Genomic DNA, 22706 nt, shown 5'->3' with positions numbered 1-22706 from the left:
TCTCCCATGGGGTCGTCATCCTCAGCAGGGGGTTTCTACGACAGGTTTGAGGACCATGAAATGACTCCAGTGTGTATTGCAGGGTGCAGCTGGAGTGCTGGGCTGGAGTGAGCCTTCCTCCCCCAGGTCCCAAGGCTGGCGGGGTGGGGGCTGGACAGCCCAGCTGGCCCCATTGCTGCTGAACTGGCTGTAGGGCAAGGCACATTCTTGAAACTCAATCCACGGGAGGAGGCAGCCCAGCCTAGACCAGACCCCTGGGGCCGGCAGAGCTGCCTCTCCCTGTCCTCGCTGCCTGGCATAGACAGACACTGGGCCCGTGGAGCCCTGCGCCCACGGCTCCGGGAGAGCGGACGGCAGCGCCTCCCCCCGGGCAGACGTCTGTGAACAGCTGCCCGCGCTCACGCCCTTCTCCCTTCCCCTGCCCGGCAGCCCAATGAGTACGTCAAGACCCTGGCAGACATGAAGGTGATCCTGAAGGAGCTGTGCACGGAGCTGCGCGAGGAGAGGCAGGGCATGAATGAGCTGCAGCAGCAATTTGCCAAGGCCAAGGCTGCCTGGGAGGTCGAGCGGACTGAGCTCAAGTGCCACGTCGCCCAGGTAAGAGCTGCAGACGCGCACTGGAGTCTTGGGGGGGGGGGGCATTTTCCTCCTTTGGCTTCCCTTCCCCCGTCACCCCAAAATCCCTGCTTCAGGATGACCCTCCTTCCAGGCCAGCAGGATGGCCCCAGCAGACCCCCTTGGCAGGGCTTTGAATGCAACGGCAGCGTGTGCTCAGAGCCCAGCAGGGCAGAGCGCGCTTCCCAGTGTTTGTCTAATATTAGAGGGGCTGAGAGCGGCAGGAGATGTCTGCAGCCTGATAAGCTGGGCTGGGGCAGAGGATGAAAGCAGAGCATTGTGGGAATCTTAATTAGTAATCTCTGCTCCTGCTGAGGGAGTTTCTATAGCAACAGGGCTGACACTGAGAATCCAATTGTTGGAGTAAATGATGCCCCTTATTTCCCTTGCAGGGATTGCTGGGCTGGGGACCCAGAGCAGGTGGGAGGAGTATCCTGGCTGGAGAGATCCCAAACAGAAGCAGTGGAGAGGCTGGCTGTGCATGCAGTGAGCCCTGAGGATGCTCAGCAGGGACCCTGGTTGAACAGGATAGCTGTCCAGCACCACTGTCATGAACTGGGATGTGGGCAGCCAAGCCTAGTGGTTGGAGCAGGACTCAGGCACCAGAGTCAGGAAGCCAGTAGGCAAGTAGGAAACGGACTGGGCAAGCCAAGAGCAATGCTGGGAACAAGCCAGGCTCAGGGCTGGAGCAAGGCTAGGAGCAGGGCTGGCACCAGAGAGAGCACAGCTGCAGGCGTGTGTGATGAGCAGCCAGAGATCATTCAGTCGTTGCTGATGGTCATAGGAGCAGGCCTGGTGACCTCCTCAGCCGGTCAGGTGGAATGGTCAATCAGGTGGCCTTGCTGTGCTAATAGGCTGCCCTGACACTGAGCAGGTGCAGCTACAAGTCCTCACTTCTGACCGTTCCTCATTTTAGGAGACAGTAAGAGGTGGTACCCTCCAAACTCCGCCCATAATCTATGCTCCACCCACATCATAGAATCATAGAATATCAGGGTTGGAAGGGACCTCAGGAGGTCATCTAGTCCAACCCCCTGCTCAAAGCAGGACCAATCCCCAATTAAATCGTGATGCCAAAATGAGATGCCGCTTGCAGCGGATTGGTCGGCAGTTTTCAGATATTCCTTGGGTGCTGATTGGCAGTGAAAAAGTTAACAGCACTGCCATCTTTCGGCTGTAGGGTAACACACATGGAGCTGCATGGACCAACTCCCACCTCTCTGAGCTCTTTTGTCAGGCTCTCTTCAGACTCAGGCAGACACCACCACATCTGTGACACTAGGGTCACCTTTTCAACCAGGAGGCTCTGTATTTATCTCAGTGACTCCATCTCGCGTATGTCATTTCACAAGTAGAAGGAAACGGCCTGACCTGGAGAATCAGTCTGGGATCAGAGAGTCAAGCTGGGCTTTTCCCTATGCCTAGGAAACCACTAATAAAGGCTCTGTAGCAGGCATTAGCACAGGTGTCGCTGAGTGGGAGCAAGTGAACAGACTCCAGCCCCTTCTCTGTCAGCTGTGCTGGCTGGACAGGGCTGCCAGGAGCACAGAGTGATTTTAGTGCTTAAGGACAATGGCTCGGATTCTGATCCACACGCTGCAGCATGAAGGGCTATTGCTGAGCAGATCTGCACTTTAAGGCAAGCAGATTCCAGTGACATTCCTGGCCCATCTGACAGTGAGGGTCCATTCTGCTAGCCTTGCAAAGCCAATTCATCTGGCAATCAGCATGTTTTCCTGACACCTGGAAATACTTGCCCAGTACATGTCTACTCTGTGGGCTTTCCCAGGATCAGGGCACGTGCAGTCCCTTGGCCGTGCAGTGTTGATGTCTCTGGCCTACAAATAGTCATCTCCAAGCTGTCGCATGCTCAGAGTCATGCCAGGCTTGCGTGCAGCTCAAAGCAGGCAGTGTTGAGATCAGCAGAACCCAAACTAGTGGAAATGAAGCCTGGATTTATGGCCTTACTGGCTCCGATGACCGGAGGCAATAAATGCTGGGTGACCACAATGCCCAGGCTTCAGGGGAACGTGTTACTTGACAGATTAATTTGGAGAACCTTTTCGTGGCCAGGATCTGCAGGAGGAGCGCAGTGCTGCACCTGCACCTGAGCTTGGGAGCTGGAGCCAGGGTGTTGACAAGACCTTCTGCTGGGGGTGCTGTGTGAGTCCCATGGGCCACATAGGGTTGCCAGGTGTCTGGTTCTCGACTGGAACGCCTGGTTGAAAAGGGACCCTGGGGGTGGCACTGCAGACCGGGCCGTTAAAAGTCCAGTCAGTGGCACAGAAGGGCTAAGGCAGGCTCCCTGCCTGCCGTGGCTCCGTGCAGCTCCCGAAAGCAGCAGCATGTGCCCTCTCTGACTCCTATGCATTGGGCAGCCAGGGGGCTCTGCACGCTGCCCCCGCCCCAAGTGACCACTCTGCAGCTCCCATTGGCCAGGAATCGCGGCCAATGGGAGCTGCGGGGGCGGCGCTTGCTGATGGAGTAGTGTGCAGAGTCGCCTGGCCGCATTGCTGCATAGGAGCCAGAGTGGGGACATGCTGCTGCTTCTGGGAGCTGCTTGTGGTAAGCGCTGCCCGGAGCCTGCACCCCTGACCCCCTCCCATGCCCAAACCCCCTGCCCCAGCCCATATCTCCCTCCTGCCCTCCAAACCCCTTGGTCCCAGCCTGGACCACCTTCTTGCACCCCAAATCCCTCATCTCTGGGCCCCCTCCCACACTCTGGACCCCCCAGCTTAGAGCCCCCTTCTGCACCCCAAATCCCTCATCTCCGGTTCCCCACCAGCCTGGTGAAAATGAGCGAGTGAGTGAGGGTGGGGAGAGTGAGTGACAGAGGGAGTGGGGATGGAGTGAGCGGGGGCGGGGCCTTGGAGGAGGGGCAGTGCAAGGGTGTTTGGTTTTGTGTGAGCAGAAAGTTGGCAACTCTAGGGTCAAACCAGGCATCCTTGGGGATGTCAGTAGTCAGGGAGCAAAGCTTGTTTCTAATGGTGGTTAACCCTGTTGGGAAAGGGGCGTTCTCTGTTTGGGGGGCAGGGGTGGGGGGGTCATAGGAGCAGTCAGTGGAATTGTCAGGGACCCTCTCCAGCTGAGCAGGCTGTGTGTGCAGGCCATTTGCAGGCAGTAAATCATGGGCCGGGGGCAGGAGAACAGTTAGGCCATTAGGCAAACAAGCTGGTGTCTTTGGCCACTCTCTGACACCAGGGCACCTTTTCTGTCCCGTCGTCTAACTCTTACTGCTTTGGAAATGTACTGAGGCTTCCTGTTGGTTTCATCCCCATCGCGCTGAGCTGTCTGGGGCTGGGGGCCGTGTCAGTGTGATGCTAGCTTAATGTGATTGTAAGGGCCTGCTCAGAGATGCACTGGGCCCTCATGAAGTCATGAATAATAAACCATTTGCCAGCCCCGTGCTCCAGAGGTGTCATTCTTAGGCTTTCCTCCAGACTCCAGTATCCCCTAGTGTCATTGGACTGGCCTGGCTTTAAGCAGCCGTGCAGCATCCAGACCCATTTATCACCAAGCTCAGAATAATCCTTTCCCACTCTGCTGTCTGAGCCGTTGTCTGTCAGAGGACTTGAGCCGTGCCGTGGCTCCCTGCTAGCTGGACCCTGCCGTGTGGTGTAGTGGTATGGCCTCGTCCGTCTCATGGGGGTCTGTGTCTAACCTGCCCTTGGACGCCCTGAGCTCTGTTCTCTTCTCTGATTGCTTTCCCTGGATCTTCATCTCCCTTTTTGCAAGGCAGATCCATGAGAAACTAACTGAGAACCCAGTTTGGTTTACACCCCAAAATGGCCAGCTGTTGTTCGGTGCTACCTCCGAAGGCACTGGACACGGCTCGAGGGGTTAGTCCCCACGCGGTACCCCTGCCCCTACTGCTGATCCGATGTTTCTGGCAGCGGCAGCATCTTTTGCTGATGCTCTCTCTGAGTAGCTGTCAGTGGCTTCAACCTGCCTCTCAAGCCATCACACGCTTAAGCCCCTTGTGAGCTGTCTGAGCTGCTGAGCCCAGGATGAGACACACACAGATTCACCCCTGCTCGCGAGCTGGTCTCAGGGCTTGGGAGATCCTGGGTATCGTATCCCATGCCTCTTGCCTCCAGGGCACAGGCATGGGCTGGCTTGGGGCTCTAGGATTTCCCATAGCCCGCCCTAGCCCTGCCTCCTCCCAGCGTGGCCCCTTGCCTTCAGAGTGCAGCTCGTCTGTGTCCAGGCTCCGGCCAGCCAGGAGTCTCCCTGCTGCGTGGGAAGGGGGCAGCCACCTGCTCTCCGCCTGAGTGCTCCTTGCTGCTGTCCCTCTCCCAGGTGTGGGGTGTTAGCCTGTCTACTAAGCGCTGCTCTCACTGCCTGGCCTCAGTACTGTATTGTGCAGGCACCCCGTGATCCCAGTCCCACTCAGGTTGTGCCCCAAAAGCCCTGTGCTGGCTTCTGGGCCCATTCCTCATGCAGCACTGGCAGGGGCTAAACCCGGGTTTCTTCTGCCCGTTCCTGGTGTGTGCCCAGAGAGGGGCTCAGACGCTGCCACAGGGAGTGTGGTATGACTAGATAATGGGCCAGAGGGAAGCTGAAGATCTCCTGGCACTTTTCCTGAAGAACTGGAGCTAACTAACCCGGGGACGGAGTCCCCCAGCCTGGGACGCTGAGGGTCCTACCTGGGGAGTGTTTGTCCCTGTGCAGTCAGTGCCCAGCTGGGATCTGGCTCGTTGCTTTGAGTACAAGAGGCGCCATCTCCCGGGATCCTCCATGGGGTCCCAGCCAGCGATCGGCTGTAAAGATCTGTAATGCCCCCTGCTTGCGCCCGCGCCTCTGAGCTGGGTTCTCCCTCCCAGCCAGCCCTCCAAGAGCCACCAGGCCACAGGCTGCTAGCACCTGAGCTTGCATGTTCAGCTTTGTGCTTCCCCTCTGCATGACCATGGCTGCAGCTGCCCTGCTGGTCCTTTAAGAAAGAGACTGTCCCCTTGTGGGCACAGCAGCTCCAGGAGGACATGCCGGGTGAGGCTCTGGGAAGCTGACTCAGCAATAGCCCCCTGGCCCAGCCCAGTGTTAGCAAGGGCTGGTGGTTGGCAGGCTGTAATACTCACCTGGAGGCGGGCGTGCCTGCGGTCTGATCTCCTCTCCCCTGGATTCCCCGCAGCTGGAGTCGAAGGTTGGGAAAGGGGTCCCGGAGCGAGCCCCGTCGGACTGGAAAGTGGCTCTGAAGAGGGAGCGAGAGGAACACCAGCACCTCCTGGCCGAGTCCTACAGCGCAGTCATGGACCTCACCAAGCAGCTCCAGATCAGTGAGAAGAACTGGAACCAGGAGAAGGTGGAGCTGCTGGGCAGGTTCAAGGATGAGCAGCAGCAGGCAGAGCAGCAAGTGAAAGAGCTGCAGAACAAAATCAACCAGGTAGGGGCGTACGCACGCAGGTGCCGCTCACTGGAGTGTGCCTGCCCACGCTCCTGAGCTCACACTCACAGGCGTTGTTCCTGCATGTGTACGTGCTCACGCGTGTGAGCTGGTGCTTAGAGATGCTCCTGGGAGCATACCCCCGTGTGTACATGTACGTGTCGCTGGGCTCACGCTCACAAAAGTGCTTGCTGCTCATGGGGCTTTGTGCGACCGTGCGAGTGCATGGATGCACCCAAGCTCTCACGCCAGTGCTCTCTGCTCCCATGAACGCACATGCTCACATGAGCGTACGTGTGTACAGCCACTGCCAGGCACGCTCCCACGCAAGCCATCCCAGCCTGCTTTTGCACGTGCTCACATGACACTTGCGTAGTGCACGCTCCTGGGAACACGCTAACAGGAATACGCGTTCACACATCCCCCAAACTGCTCTCAGAAGCCCCCTCCCCTGCAGGCAGTGGCTCACGCTTTGTGGTGACTGGGTGAACGCAGGCCTTGCTAGCTGGTTTGTCTGATCCCCAAGGTGGAACTCATCCCCTCTGCCTTTGGCTCGCTGTCCCCCCTTGTGGGTCTGCCCCAGTCCTTAGGTCTCCCACTCCCCATGCAGCAGTCCTGTAAGCTCCCCAGCCCAGCTGTGTTCCAGCAGCTCCAGCCAGGCTCCTGCAGCCCCCCCAAGTCGAGTGCAGCCCTGGGCCTGCCTTGAGCCTGAGGAGTCCAGTACGTCCACTGGCCGAGAGCGCTCTGGGCCATGGGAAAGCCAGCGCGCTGCTGAGCCCCAGTTCAGCCGTCGCTGCCTGCAGGAATGGCCCTTGGGGCAGCTCCTGCCTTCAGGCCAGCAGCTGCTCTTACAAGGCCTCTCCCCCACTCCCATGTCAAGTGACTGGCTCCTTTTCTGTGCGATTCCCAGCTGCAGAAGGGAGCCGACCGGTGGGCTGTGGAGAAGCAGGGTAGCAACTGGAAAGAGGTGAGCAGGAGAGCAGCTGTGCCTGCCTGTTGGGGGGAGGGGGCATTGCCAGCAGCTTCCCAGGGAGTGAGCTGGGCATGAGACTGGATCCGTGGGAAGGCGGAGCAGCTGCTTCTGAGAGCAGAAGCCCAGCCCCCTTCCCTTGGATTGGGGTGGAGCACTGCATGCTGGGACTCATCACCTGTGTTAGTCATGCCCAGCACACAGCCATGGCGGGGCCCCTCTGTGCCAGACACCAACACACCAGGCCCTGCCCCAGAGCACTCAGTCTGACCAGTCTGCTCCCTTGGATCATGAATGGGACCTCACTGGGCGTGGCATTTATGTAACCCTTGGCGCCCTGAGATCTCAGAGGGGGGTCATTGTTACCAGGCGGGTTAATGTGGCACCAAGATTACGGGCAGGTTCAAACATAGGGCCCTACAATTAGACCCCTGAATACATGGCTTTTGATCCAGGCTTGGTGAGCCCTGGCAGCTCTGCCTGGCGCCATGGGGGCTGTAGGTCTCTTTCCTGGGGGCCTAAAGACAGATTTAGGTTCCTAACTTTAGGCACTGAAAAGTTCTGACTTAATGAGGCCGTTGTAGAGCTGGGAACGGAACCCAGGAGTCCTGGCTGCCAGATGAGCTGTACTGTCACTTGGATACAGATTAGGTGTAGCTCCTGCACTCCGGGGAAGTTGCCAGTGCAGCTCCTTGGTTTGGAGTCTCCCGGCCTGACGTACCGTGCCCAAGTCCAGACCGCGTGCCAGCTAACGTCAGCGCTTCCTCCTGTGTCGTTCTAGACGCTCAACGAAAAGATCACCGACAAAGAGACCGTTTCTGAAACAGACCCCAAGGGAGCCAGTTTAAAAAGGTGAGACACATACACCCACTTGGTACAGGGCAGCCTGGCACTGCTCGCTCCTCCTGGGGCTTGGGGGGTGAGTGCAGGAGCCTCAGCCTAGGGCTGTGACTGGTTGGTGAATGTGGGCTGATGGGCTCACAGCCCTCCTTACAGGTGTCACGCTGCCGGGACCCCCCCAGCTCATCTCAGTATCTGATGGCCTTCACATCTAGCTCAAAAAGAAAAGGAGTACTTGTGGCACCTTAGAGACTAACCCCTTTTCTTTTTGAGGATACAGACTAACACAGCTGCTACTCTGACATCTATCTCAGTGGGCTAGTGCTGGGGACCTGCTTCCCCCAACAGACTCTTTTGGGGGAGGCTGCTGCTCCAACCCCTAGAATGGTGCCCTGCAATGTTCCCTCCAATTTTTTCCATCCATGTGCGGAATAAATTTTGTTATGTGCACCAATATTGAGGTAATGTGTGGATGTGCGCCACCAGGAGAAACAAAAAACCTAGATTTTTTTTTTTTTTTTTTTAAAGTTACCATAGGGATAATTACTCCAGCCAGGACAGGTTAGAACTCACTACTCAAAGAATTAAATTTAAGCATAAGAGAGAAATCAAATTATGAAATGCACAGACCAGTCAAAAAACTAAAATAACAGCACTTTGAAAGAATAAAATTACAGAGAATATATGTGTATTGCAGGAAGTACCGAGAAGTAACAACAATAGCAACACAAGTCTGTGTTGGGAGGCGAGTGTGTGAGAGAGAGAGAGAGAGAGAGAGACACTGCATGTGAAAGATCGGTCCCTACCAAATTCACGGCTATGAAAAATGCATCACGGACCATGAAATTTGATCTCCCACCACGAAATCTAGTCTTTTATGTGCTTTTACCCTATACTGAACAGATTTCATGGGGGAGACCAGTGTTTCTTAAATTGGGGGTCCTGACCCAAAAGGGAGTTGCAAGGGGGTCACAAGGTTATTATAGGGGGGTCGTGCTATTGCCACCCTTACTTCTGCGCTGACTTGGGAGCTGGGTGGCCTGAGAGCGGCAGCTGGTGGCTCAGTTCTGAAGGCAGCGCCAGGGCCATCAGCAGCAGTGCAGAAGTAAGGGTAGCAGTTCCACAATCCCCCCTACAATAACCTTGCGAAAAAAAAACCCTCCCCCCCCATGCACAAACACACACACACACAACTCCTCTTTGGGTCAGGACCCCTACCATTACAACATCACCAAATTTCAGATTTAAATAGCTGAAATAATGAAATTTACGATTTTTAAAATCCTATGGCCGTGAAATTGACCAGAAGGGACTGTGAATTTGGTAGGGCCCTAGTCAGAGACAGAGTGAGTGTGAGAGTGAGTGTGTGAGAGAGAGAGAGTGTGCCAGCAGCTGGGGAAGTGTATGAGCGACCATGCGTTGTCTTGTTAAGCAGAGAGGCACTCACCAGAACTCAGACCACAGCAGCTCTGTTCTGCTCCTGAGCCCTGTCTCCTTACCCCCGCTCTGCGGAGATGGGGTACTTGGGCAGGGGGGAGGGGGACACCCTGAAATCAGCACACACCCCCCTCTACCACAGCAAGCAGGAGGGTCCCGGGAGCAGCTGGCCAGGGGCTCCAAGGCAGAGGGCAGGAGCAAGGCGGCCGCAGAGCAGCGGGGGGAGGGGCACCTGCACACACGTCGCCAGATGTGCGCGGCACTTGATTGACTCTTGGGCAGCAGCGCAGCTTAGAGGGAACGTTGGTGCCCTGGGGTAGAGAGGTAAACTTGGCTTCTCCTCCACAAGGAACATGAGCATAAAGCACCCGTTATTGAGCAGCGTCTGGGAGGTGCCCCAGAATCCTTTGCTGCTAGGGAACTCCAGGGTGTTACCTAGTTACTGGGCGAGGGATTTGGGTGGGGGAGGCACCCTGTTTACACAGGGACCTGGCTGCAGGGTGGGAGGAATCATTGCTGTTTTTGCTGTGCAGGGGAGAGGTGCACGTTCTGTTCCCTGGGCGTTTCCAGAGCCTGCAGAGGTGTGTGAGTGGGGCAGGACTGCCAGGGGAGGCGGGGGCTGGGGGGGGGTTCGAGTGCATCTGGGACAGATGCTTGGGTTTGAACCCAAAGGTGAATGCATAGGGTGGGTTTGCGGCCAGCCCTTGCAAACAGACTTGTAGGGTTTGGCTTATGACCCCCTGAACCCTGCTCTGCCCTGTTTCCAGCCTGCGTTCAGCCAGCACTGCCCAAACATGCCATTGCTCCATGCTCCCAGCCCGGAGCATATTCTCCCAGGGACCTGCCTGTGGCAGGTTCACCTGAACCAGGGGAACCTCTCCCAAAGCAAGCTCCTGAAATCTGTACAACCAAGGCAGGATGGCCAGGCAGCTGTGCCTGGCGTAACCTGACCCAGAACAGTCTTTTCGCTGACTGAGGCTGAACAGTGCTGGAAGTGAGGGGCCAGGCCAGGCTTTCAGGTTAAGACCAATCCCAACTTCACCCAGAACTGCACGCTTGGAGGAGGCAGACAGCCCTTTGCATCTTGACTGTTGAGCCCTGATTGGCTTCTGCCTACTCCTGGCTCTTCTAGCCACTGGAGGACCAAATCTTATTGGTCCCACTAGCAGCTGATCCTGGGTGGCCACTGTGGGCAGCTCCTGAAGGTCTAAACTTGATGCTCATTTTCCCCCCAAAAGACACCTGCTTTGGGTGGGGTGTGCCAAGGTGGTGGGGCCTGCAGCAAGGGGAACCCAACACCTGGTAGTGCCCCCCTCCCCCCACTGCATGCACTGCTGTGCTGGCTTGTAGCCATAAATCCTGCCTGGGGACAGGAAGCTTGGGTTGGTGTATAACCCTTCCTTGCAGCTTGTTAGCCCACCCAGCATTTCACCACACTGTGCAAAGGCCCAGCAGAGTGAGCAGCAATAAATACCGGGTGTGCTCCTCGAGATCACAGCTGTGTAATCCAGCCCACCTAGATAGAGCCTGTTAGCCATGTAGGAAACATGCCCAGAGCAGCCGCATTCAGAGAGGACTCACTGGAATGATTCCTTGGCATGACCCCAGCTGCAGGTCATTTGCGTTCTCATCTTCCTCGGCTCGTCCAGGCTGTAGGCTCCTTACAGCATTTGTAATTCCTGGCACCTCTTCAGCTCTCATCTGTCAGGCTCTCTCTGCTGCCTCTGGGTTTTCCCCACTCTCCAGCGTCTTCGCTGTTGGGGCTGTGCCAGCCTTAGACGCACCTCTGGGTTTGCTCTCTCATTTGGTGAGTTACAAAGCCTTGGCTGGCAGAGCCAGGTGAGTAGCCCTGAGAGCAACCACCTCCCATCTAGCTTGCTGAAGATGGTTGTGTCTCACAACTCAGGGCAACTGCACCTGGATCCTCCTTCACGGTCCAGCAAGGCCACCCCCTCTAGGCTCCCTGCTCCCTAGCCGGGGCTTCTCTTGGCTGGAGACCCACACGTTTCTCTCCCTTCTGAGCAGGGTATTTCAGGCTGAATGGCCCTCTGCCTGTGTGGTGTTATCCCCTAAGCAGGCCTGTGTATGGTGACCAGACAGCAAGTGTGAAAAATCGGGACAGGGGTTGGGGGGTAATAGGAGCCTATATAAGAAAAAGACCTAAAAATCAGGACTGTCCCTATAAAACTGGGACATCTGGTCACCCTAGGCCTGCGGCACTTCTCTCCTCTGAGCCAGTGCAGTGTGTGATTGCCCCTGGTATTTGTTACCACCCTGCCCTTTGTAAACCAGCACATTTCATTCGTAGGGTAGAAGCATTACAGAGAACACAGCTTACCAACAATGAAAGGACGTACATGCAGACAGGCCTACCAGAGGTCAGCCAGCTGCCAAATGGCTCTGTCAGGAGCATTTCCACCGTCCCAGATATTTTCTTGTGGGTTCAAGGTCCTCACCCCCTTTGCTCGAACCTGAGCATGCTGAGACCCAGAGCACGTCAGCAGCCGGGCAGTGGGGCTCTGCTCAACGTGCAGCTTCAGAAGCCTGGATTGAGGTGAGGCCTTTGCCTTCCCCTTGCCTCCAAGTGTTTCCTGGGAAATCCACTTCACATGTATTGTCCCCAAAAGGCCTTTGAAGTTCCTGGTATCTCCCTGAGATTGCATTAATCCTGCCTGCCTCGCCTATACAGACCTTGGATAGAACACAAACATTTGCATTTTCAGTACAACGGGGAGGTACTAAACTTGATTCAGTAAGGTGGTTCTTCGAGTAGATGCAGCCGTCTCTTGCAGCTAGGTGTGTACGTGCCCAGCCCACTGGAGCCAGAGATTTTGCCTAGCAGTATCCATAAAGGGACGGTGTCGTGCCTTGTGTCTGTGGCCCCTCCCCTGGCTATATGAGGCAGCACCACCCCGACCCCCCCCTCAGTTCCTTCTCCCCGCCCGTGGCTGGAGTCAGAGCTCTGTGTGGTTGTAGCCTCACAACCTCGCAAATAGTCTGTCTAGTTTCTTGTTGTATATAGTTAGTGTTCGTTAGTAGTCGGTTTCCCTGGTGATGCCCTTCATTCAGCAAGGTTTATCTTAATTCCATAAAGTTTGTCAAGGAGATTGCAGGATGTTGTATGCAGTGTAATTGTAGCTATATTGGTCTCAAGGTATTGGAGAGACAAGTTGGGTGTAAAATGATAAAAGACAGAACCACCCTGTCACCTGTGGGTGAACACTTCTCCCAAATCTCAGAGGGGTTAGTCTGTATCCACAAAAACAACGAGGAGTCCGGTGGCACCTTAAAGACTAAGAGATTTATTTGGGCATAAACTTTTGTGGGTAAAAAAAACCCACTTCTCTTCATGTGCCAATATATACTTATGCCTGCATCTGTAATTTTCACTCCATGCATCTGAAGAAGTGGGTTTTTCACCCACGAAAGCTTATGCCCAAATAAATCTCTTAGTCTTTAAGGTGCCATTGGACTTCTTCCAAAGCGATCACTGGGTCTGACCTCTCGGTCCTCATCCTCAAAGGAAACCTGCACAGCACCTTCAGAAGATAAGCCTGAGAGTTTAAATGCATAACTCTGCTAGCCACCAAAAATCATGGTCTGAACCAGCAGTTCTCAAACTTTTTGTATTGGTGACTCCTTTCGAACATGAAGCCTCTGAGTGCAACCCCCCTTAGAAATTAAAAACACATTTTTAATATTTAACACCATGTTAAATACTAAATTTAAACCCTATTGCTTAAAATGAATTTACCTTTTCTGACTGCTTTTAAATTAAGACTAAAACACATTTTTATTGAATTAAATATAAGTGGAAAAGTTATTTTTAAGTAGAATTTTATTTTAATACTTGACAGCAATTAATGACCTGAAGCAACATGGCCGGGCTCTGCCTGGCAACCCCAGTACAGGGGTCGAGGCTCACAGCATCCTGGATGCCCCAGCTCACAGCGCTCAGCCCCTTTTCTGACTCGCAACCCCACATGGCTGTCGGACTCGGGGATCGCAGCCCTGCACCTGCCCGGAGCTCACAGCTCTGCTCCTGGCCAGGGTTGGGGTCTGGGTTCGCAGCCCCATGGGGGGTCAGAGTCAGGGCTCGCCGCCCCACGCCTAGCCGGAGCTCACAGCCCTGCGCCTGGCCAGGGTTGGGGTAGGGGCTTGGGGCTCACAGCCCGGCACTAGGGTTGGGGCTCGCTGTTTACAAACTTGTTGGGGTCGGGGCTCACAGCCCGGCGCAGGTGTTGGGGTCAGGACTTACAGCAGCGTGCCCAGATCAGGGCTCGCAGCCCCGCAGCTCCACATAGGGGTCGGGGCTCATAGCCATGCGTCATGGTCAGGGCTCACAGCCTGGCTCAGGGGTCAGGGCTCGCAACTTGCAGCCGCTCGCTGGGGTTGGGGCTCGCGACTCCCCACATAACCAGATTGCGACCCCCTGAGAGGTCGCGACCCCCCCGTTTGAGAACCAATGGTCTGAACAGAGACATTGGATTTATGGTTCATTACAACAAACTGTAACCCAGTAGCCCCCCTTTTTGTCCTATGCCTGCGGGGTTGTTAACAGCCACTTCACCTTGAATGGTCGCTTAGATTACGTGCTAACTACTTACGCTAAACAGTCTGTTCCACCTTGTATTTTGCTATGAGGCTGGGAGTTCCTTTCCCAGACTGGAAGGAGGGCTCTTTGGACTCGAAAGCTCTTCTGTCTCCCCAACAGAAGCTGGTCCAGTAAAAGCTATTCCTTCCCCCACCATCTCTCTCTGATTGCAGGATAATGTCAGATCAGTCCCAGTGTGAATTCCCCAGAGAGAAGCAGCACTGAGCGTAGTAGTAAACTAGGCTGCTCAGCAGGGTCACTTCCTAGAAGGAGCGAGAGGGGTTGGAGTGGGAGGGCCAGGAAGAATGCTGGAAGTGCCTATCACTGTTTGGGTCTCCCCAGCTTGGACAGGCAAGCGTGGGTGGGACAGTTCATTTGGGGTGCTATAGAAAGCCCAGGGGCCCCGATGACCCTGCAGAGAAACGCGCTGGTAGCTGAGTGTGGCCAAGTTCTGGATCAGCCCAGTGGGTCAGTTCAGGTTGAGAACCCCACCGTGCTGCTCTGGCGCTTCCTAGCACAAACACGCCGCTGATGCTCCGAGCAGAGTCCAGAGGGAATCCCAGTCTGGTGTCCCCTAAGGGGCAGCGCCCCTCCTCAGGCTGGCACAGTGCTAGGACGGGTGTATGACAGCACCGCCCAGAGGCCCAGTCCGGAGCAGGGCCCCCTTGTGCTCAGCGTTGGGTGGACCCAGAGGCATACAGAGCTCACCCCTTTGGTGTGTGATGCCCTCACTGAGTGCAGGTTCAGGGCCCCAGGGAAGTGAGTGTCTTCACCCTGCCCTGTGAGCTGGAGTGTGCACCCAGACCCCTTCCGGGAAGCAGCTCTGCACAGCAGAGCCCAAGGGCTGAGCCTGGAGGGGTCCCTGCTTCCCTCTCCTTTTCAGACGAAAGGCAGATGAGAGTTTGTGTTGCCACCCAGCTCCTAACGTCAGAAACCATCATAGGCACCAAGTTTCTACTCTCCCGGGGGGGGTGCTCCCCCCAGCTTTGCCCAGGCCCCCCTCCCACTCCACCCCTGCTCCGCCCCACCCTGTCTCTTCCTGCCCCCTCCCCCAAGTGCACTTCTCCCTTGCTCCTCCCGCCCCAGCGCCTCCTGACCCGCAAAACAGCTGATCCAGGGCACCAGCTGATCCAGGGCAGGTGCTAGCCACTGGGCAGGAGGGGGAGGGGCTGATCCACAGGGTCTGCCAGTGGGCAGGAGACGCTGGGGGGAGGGAGAGGTTCTAGCAGAGGGGCTGCCGGTGGCTGCTCAGCACCCACCATTTTTTTTCCCATGGATGCTCCAGCCCCAGAGCACCCACAGAGTCGGTGCCTATGGAAGCTGTTATTCCAACAAACCCCAGGGCGGTAGCCTGCCATGTATGTCAGAGAGCTGGAGCCAGGGCTAGCTGAAGCAAAGCCACCGGGAGCACTGGGCCAGCACTCTGGGGAGAACAGGAGGGGCCTAGCTGTTCACCCTAGCCCAGAACTGGTCCAAGCTCTTGTCTCCTTGAGCAGCTGAGAGAGGCTTGCTGGGCTGGGCTTGTTCTTTTTCTGCTGGCTGGCTAGCGAGCGTTGTTGGACAGCTGGAGAGGGGAAGCAGCAGGGGTTTGTCATGCGTGTGTTGCTGTGGATCCCACTGCAGGGCTCGTGCGCCCATAGGCGCCGACTTCTGCTCGTGCTGGTGAGTGCTAGACCCGCCTGTGCCCCTGGCCCCGCCCCGAATCCACCCCTGCCCCGTCTCCATTCCAACCCCTTCCCCAAAGTCCCCACCCCAACTCCGCTCCCTCCCTGCCCCTATTCTGACTCCTCCAAATCCCTGCCCCGACTCCACCTCTTCCCTGCCTCCTCCTCTGAGTGTGCCGCGATCCCACTTCTCCCCCTTTCCTCCCACAGCTTGTTACGCCGCCAAACAGCTGTTTGGAGGCAGCAAGCGCTGGAAGGTAGACGGAGGAGCGGGGATGAGGCATGCTCAGGGGAGGAGGCGAGGAGGGCGGGGAGGGGAGCTTGGCTGCTGGTGGGTGCTGAGCACCCACTAATTTTTCCCCGTGGGTGCTCCAGCCCTGGAGCACCCACGGAGTCGTCGCCTATGCGTGCGTCTCAGGCACGAGGCCAGAGTTTGCTTGATGAGCAGAGTCTCTCAGGGCTGCCCTCGTACCTACACATGCTCCCATAAAGGGTAGGGCAGCCATGACCCTCCCTCAGGTCCCTCTCACCAACTGCAGCACAAAGATGGAACCTGGCAGGTGTCAGACCTGCTAGTTCTTAGGTTTGGCTGAACCATCTCAAAAATCTTCTACAACTGCGAGAGCTCTTCCGATTCTTCCACGTATGACTGCCATAATCTACATCGACGCGTCTGGACTGAGTATTGGCTGTCAGACCCCACAGAACATCCCCGGACGCAGCTACTTAACGTGCTGTCAGACCTTGCTGGACATCCCCCCCCGGACACAGCTACATAATGTAGTGTCAGACCTGCTGGACATCCCTCCGGGACGCAGCTACCTAACATGGTGGACTTGAAACCTCAAAGTGTCAAGCCCTGGCCAGCCTGTGAAGGACTCCCCACTGAAAGCTGGGCATAGCAAGTATCTAGGAGAGTCACACATACCGAGCCAGGGTTTGGAGTACCTGTTGTTCTGGGCTAGGACTCCCAAGTTGTGAGACGTGGCTGAAGGCCCATCTTCTGGAGCAATTTGTGGAGTCTCATCAAAGCCTGAGGATCGTGCCCAGAGCCCTGCTAGTAGACAGTGTTATCCAGTGCCCAGTCTAGCAGACTCACAGTGCCAAATGCCAGCATGCAGAAGATAATGCTGAGAAGGGACGCTGCTCTGGCGCCCCCACTGAAACTCCCCGCAGCGCCAAATCAGGCACCATTTCCTGTTCTCAAGCCACACCAAGAGGAAGCTCCAGGCACAGAGGCAGACTCCAGGTGGAGCTCAGTGTCCTCCAATAAGGAGAGACCACGTAGAGCCCCTGGGGATAAAACAACCACGCCCCATACAGCCCGAGGGTTGCTGATAACGAGCAGCCTGTGTCAGAGGCAGGCTCTGGTGGTGCCTCAGCGTCAATGCCTATCATGAAGGATGCATCCCAGGGAGAACCGGGACCTTCATCAGTGCCGAAGAACCTGCCTGCACCCGTTCAGTCCCCGGTAGCAAAAGTGCCATAAACTCCAGTGGGGATCGGCTGATCCTCACCATCATCAGAGCATTGTCACCCCATCTTCCAGCCGAGGGCCCTCTCTTCTGCCATCTGTGTCAACCTCTGGTCCAGCCCAGGTTGTCTTCTCTGTGAATGAGAGACTTGTCAGCCTGGCCAGGGCCTTGTGGCAGATGCCTGCTGCAGTAACACTCTGTGTGAAGTCTCTGACAGGGTTCAAGTGTGTCTCTGCTCACCCCAGCCCAGGCTTCCCCAGTCATGTCAGTGGTACACGAACAGTCTCAGTTGAGTAAGAGTATCCCTAAGGACAAGGACCCTAAAGGCTCAACCTCTTTGGGAGCACATCGTACTCTGCCTCAGCTGAATGTAGCTAATTGCCGGGCCGTACTGGGTCACCCCCTTCCTCTCAAAGGTCCTGCCTAGCAACAGGGAGCAGCTCAGGGAGGTCATTAAGAACAGCCAGTTGGTGGCCAAGATGGCCTTACATCGGTGATGGACACCTCTCACACAGCAGCTCGGTCTATGGCCACTGCTGTGACAGCGCACTGAGTGTTGTGGCCCCAGGCATTGGTACCCTGAGAGAGGAACACGCCATGACTGAGCCTTGTCCCTCGATGGCAAGGAGCGGACAGATGGCGCTTTACACCCATTAAGACTTCAAGGCCGTCTTGTGCTCCCCAACCCCATACCATCCTCAGCCTCCGTCAAGACAGTGGAGCCATCCTGCCATCCAAGGCAACCCAAGTACCATGCCAGTACATCAGGGGGCACCAGCCTTCCTCCTCAGCAATGCACCCCTCGCCTCCAGCAGGCATCTGGATGTCTGTCTCACACCTAACCCCAGCGCAATCCTCAGGCCGGGGAAGATGGGCAGGGTCACGCCTACCTCATCAGCAGGGCCCGATCCAGTCAGTGCACCCGGAGCACGCCTAACTCCACGCCCAATGGCCAGAGGACAAGGATCCCTTTATAATGTTTAGCCAGTGGTTAGGGCACTCAGTCAAGAGATGGGAAACACCATCCCAATCCCTTCCCCCCCGATCAGGCAGAGGGAGGAATTGAACCGGGATCTCCCACATGCCAGGTGAATGCCTCAACCGCCGGGCTAAGGTTGTGAGGGAAGAGCCCTTTCACTTGCGTGGAGTTAGGTGCGAATGGCGCCTGGCTCCAGGATCACAAGCAGCCATAGGTGCCAAATTCTGTGAGGGGGGCGGGCTTAGGACACACCCTCTCATCATCAGCATCTCCCATGGGTTAGCTTAGGCGGGTTGCTGCTCAGTGTGCTGGCTTCTGTGGTGCCTGGCTCCCCCGTGCCTTGCGTAGGGAGCCTGGGCCCCTAGCTCAGGCTCTGTGGATTGATTGCAGTGATTTTCTGGGTGCCGAAAAGTGAGGCGTTGCAATGCTCAAGTCCCTTTGCGGATCCTTGCGTAAGCCCTCATGGCCAGACTGCCTTATGCATTTTTCCATATGGACCTGATGGTGCTCAGCCCGCATCATCCCCAAGGCAGCCTTGGAATTCCACTACCCGTCAATTGCCTTGTCAGTGTCCTTCCCAAATCCCACTCGATCCTGAGGGAAGAGAAGCCATATTCCTTGGCCCTGTCCAGAGCTTTTCTCTGCTATCTTAACAGGACCACACCCATCAGGCACCAGGCCCTTCTGGACTCATCCCCAGCCCATCGAAAGGCCATGCCATCTTGCCACAGAGAATCTCTAAGTAGATCCCACTGTGTATTTCCATCTACTGGCGGATGGCTGGTGAGCCTCCCCCTCCATACGTCACCACACACTCCACCAAGGCACAGGCTCTGTCTTCCACCTGCTCCAGGAATGTGTCTTCTCTGACATTGGCAAGGCTGGAACATGGAGCAGTCCACTGACTTTTGAGAAACATTACATCCTTGACATGGCAGCCAGGGCAGATCACGAGTTGGGAAGAGCCATTCTTTGACAGGGTCATTGGCCTAGTGGATGGGATGAGGGAGGGGGAAAGCAGTAGATCTGATGTATCTTGACCTTAGTGAGACTTCTGACACAATCCCACGTGATGTTCTCATAAGCAAACTAGGAAAGTGTGGTCTAAAGGAAATTACTGTAAGGCGGTTGAAAAGCAGTACTCAGAGTCGTTTTCCAGGGTTTGCTGTCCAACTAGGAGAGCTTACCTAGTGGGGATCTGACGGTGTCTGTCCTGTTCTGGTACTGGTCAAATTTTTCATTAATGAGTTGGCTAATGGAGTGAAAGCATGCTTATAAAATTTGCAGATGACACCAGGCTGGGAGGGGTTGCAAAGACTTTGGAGTACAGGATTAGACTTCACAATGACCATGATAAATTGGACAATTGGTCTGAAATCAAAAAGATGAAATTCAGTAAAGACAAGCACAAAATACTTCACATAGGAAGGAAAAATCAGATATACAAATACAAAATGAGGAATGACTGGCTCAGCAGTAATACTTCAGAAACAGATGTGGGGTTATACTGGATCATAAATTGAATATTGGACAACATGATGCAATTGCAAAAAAGGCTAATATAATTCTGAGGTGTATTAACAGGAGGTGTAAGACATCGGAGGTGTCTGCTCAGCACTGGTGAGGCCTCAGCTGCAGTACTGTGTCCAGTTTTGGGAAACACACTTTAAGAATGATGTGGGCGAATTGGAGAGAGTCTAGAGGAGAGCAAAAAAACAAACAAACAAAAGGTTTAGAAAAACCTGCCCTATGTGGAAGGGTTAAAAGAACTGGCCATATTTAGTCTTGAGAAACGAGTAAGACAGTCTTCAGATATGTTCAGGGCTGTTATAGAGAGGTCTGATCAATTGTTCTCCAAGTCCACAGGAAGTAGGACAAAAGTAATCAGCACTGTAAGGGTAGTTAAGCACCGGAACAGGCTTCCAAGGGAGGCTGCAGAATGCCCACTTTGAGGGTCTGTAAGAACAGATTGGACAAACATCTACCTGGGATGGTCTGGGTTTTACTTGGTCCTGCCTCAGTGTGGGGGGTTGGATTAGATGACCCCCTCGAGGTCCCTGCCAGCCCTACCTTGCTGTGAGTCTCTGATTCAGTCCCTGTTTGAGTGATACAGCTGAAACTCCTCACCCCCACGATCCAGTCATCTACCGCGGGATCCACTGATGCGCACTTGAAGAAGGAAGAACAGTTACTTACCCTGCAGTAACTGTGGTTCTTGGAGATGTCGTTGTCAGTATGGATCCCTGATCCACCTCGCTTTTCAGAGCCCTCAGGAACATGGGCTTTGAATTGCGAGGGTACTGCGGGAGGCTCTCAGCGGTGTGTGCTTTGGGCCCTTGTATTGGAGCATGAGCAGGAGGGGGGAACAAGCGCAGGCCCAACAGACACTGCTATTCCAAACTTTTTGGTCTCGTGGATGGGGCACGTGTGTACGTACAGTGGTATCCACAGCTCTGAAAGAGCCGCCATTACACGAGTTCTTTACCTGCGTTTCCCGCGCGTTTTGACCACTCCCCTCTTCTCTCCACTTAGGACAAAGTCCATTTCCTCGATGTCCGAGTTTGAAAGCTTGCTCGACTGTTCTCCCTACCTTCCAGGCAAGACCAGCCCTGTGATCCCTGACCACGCACGAGGCAAGGGGTCCCCAGCCACACAGCTGCTGCCTAATGGCATAACAGACCCTGCCGGAGTCCACCCCAAAAACTGTACATATGTGACTACAGAGCAACCTGCCCCTGAGAGCCTGGCAAAAGACAAACTGGGCATTTCCTCCTGGGACTATTCCCGGGCGAACAACCTCTCTGGGCAGGATCCGGCCCAGAAGCAAATGCAGAGGAGCTACACGGCACCAGACAAGACCGGGATCCGCATCTATTACAGCCCTCCGGTGGTGCGAAGGCTGGAGGCACCGCTAATCCACAGCAAGGAGGGGAAGATCATGACTGAGCCGGGCTTCCTGTTCACAATGGCCAAGCCGACAGAGCTGGAGGCATCCGACAGCTCAGAGAACACGTACAGCCGGTGGCTGTGCAACTTCTCGAAGCAGCACCGCGAGCTGCTGGACAGCCGCAGTGCCGACAAGGCTGGGCCCTCCGGCCCCCGGTTCCCATCCTCCCTGCACGATTTTGAGATTTCCGGCAACATGAGCGACGACATGAAAGAGATCACCAACTGCGTGCGGCAGGCCATCCGCTCCAGCTCGCTGGAGAGGAAGGTGAAGAGCGCCTCCAGTCAGACCGCGGGGCTGACGAGCGTCGGGACCCAGACCATTCAGATGGTGAGCGTCGGTCTGCAGACAGACATGCCCCGGGGAAACCTCCACAGCAAGAGCTGGTCCCCACGCAGCTCCTCCCTGATGTCTGTGCGTAGCAAACAGATTTCTTCGTCTCTGGACAAAGTCCACTCCAGAATCGAACGGCCTTGTTGTTCTCCCAAGTATGGCTCCCCAAAGCTCCAGAGACGGTCTTCCTCCAAGCTTGACAATTCGAAGGACAGAAGCTTGTGGAGCCTTCATCAGAGTAAGCAAAATGGGTCGGCCTGGGCTAGGTCAACCACAACCAGAGACAGCCCGGTCCTCAGTAACATCAATGATGGCCTGTCCAGCTTGTTCAATGTTGTGGAGCATTCCGGGAGTACAGAGTCCATCTGGAAACCAGGCTGTCCAGAGAGCAAAGCTAAGCCAGAAGCCCCGAAATACGGCATCGTGCAAGAGTTCTTCAGGAACGTGTGCGGGAGGGCCCAGAGCCCCACTTCTGCCCCAGAGAAGAAAGAATCACCAGGAGATGATGGCACCAAAAAGCAGGATCACTCCCAGCCGGTCACCTGCCATCCATCTGAAAACGTCTCCCGGAGCTTAAACAAGAAACTCCTGAAGCAAAGCAGCAACGAGGAGCCCAAGGCGTCTTCCCCAAGCCAGGGGAGCAAAGACGGGGCCCCAAGGGACCTGGACATCACATCTATGATAGCCAATGAGGTAAGAACATAAGAACGGCCAGACTGGGTCAGACCAATGGTCTGTCTAGCCCAGTATCCTGTCTCTGCCAGTTGTCCAGTGCCAGATGCTTCCGAGGGAATGAACAGAACAGGGCAGTTTATTAAGTGATCCATCCCCTGTCATTCAGGCCCAGCTTCTGGCAGTCAGAGGTTTAGGGACATCTAGAGCATGGAGTTGCATTCTTGCCCATCCTGGCTAATAGCCATTGGTGGATGTAGCTTCCATGAACTTGTCTCATTCTTTTTTGAGACCAGTTACACTTTTGGCCTTCCCAACATCCCCTGGCAGCTTTGTTTTTACCCTAGCGAATAAGATCGACTTCAGGGCAGAGCTGGCTGACAAAGCAAACATCTGTTTAGCTTCTGCGCCCACCAGAGGAGGTAGCTTCCTCCCCAGCCTGAAGTGTAGTGCAGCCCCTCTCCACCCCAGGGGCCGGAGGGCTGAGAGGAGAAGACCTGTTCCTGCAGCAGTTGGTGGGTTGGCTGTAGCACTGTCTGCATCTGACAGCCAGACACACTCAGGCAGTAGCAGCCGAGGCTTGTGCTGCAGCCTGGAGGGGCCACGCTGGCTCAGCCCTTGGCTTCTCCCGTTCGGAGACTGCTCCCCACAGGGGGGCTGGGTACACGCTCTCACTCATGGGGCTGGGTCAAGACACTCACGGCCCAGGGAACCTCAGCCTGCACTCGCGTCAGGGCTTCACGCACTAAAGAGCTGGCTCTTGGGGCAGGTGCTCTGCCTCTGGGCTCACCCAGTGCTAG

General features: G+C 55.6%; 1 protein-coding gene across 5 annotated transcripts in view; it reads left to right on the top strand.

Annotated features, from left to right (window-relative positions):
- The window catches only part of MTCL2 (microtubule crosslinking factor 2), an 84146-nt gene that overhangs the window by 59302 nt on the left and 2138 nt on the right, over positions 1-22706 (top strand). The window contains exons 10-14 of one of the 5 annotated variants that reach the window (XM_077831917.1): positions 430-597; positions 5744-5995; positions 6906-6962; positions 7747-7817; positions 20487-21927. In XM_077831917.1, coding sequence (XP_077688043.1) covers positions 430-597; positions 5744-5995; positions 6906-6962; positions 7747-7817; positions 20487-21927 — 1989 coding nt within the window. Of the gene's footprint in view, positions 1-429; positions 598-5743; positions 5996-6905; positions 6963-7746; positions 8272-20486; positions 21928-22706 lie in introns of those variants that run through there. The other 4 variants (XM_077831918.1, XM_077831919.1, XM_077831920.1 and 1 more) reach the window with 4 other exon arrangements.

Source organism: Eretmochelys imbricata, chromosome 13 (genome assembly GCF_965152235.1).
Source record: "Eretmochelys imbricata isolate rEreImb1 chromosome 13, rEreImb1.hap1, whole genome shotgun sequence".
Lineage (NCBI taxonomy): Eukaryota > Metazoa > Chordata > Testudines > Cheloniidae > Eretmochelys > Eretmochelys imbricata.
Note: the sequence above shows the minus strand (reverse complement) of the source record. Positions and strands in the feature narration are given on the sequence as shown.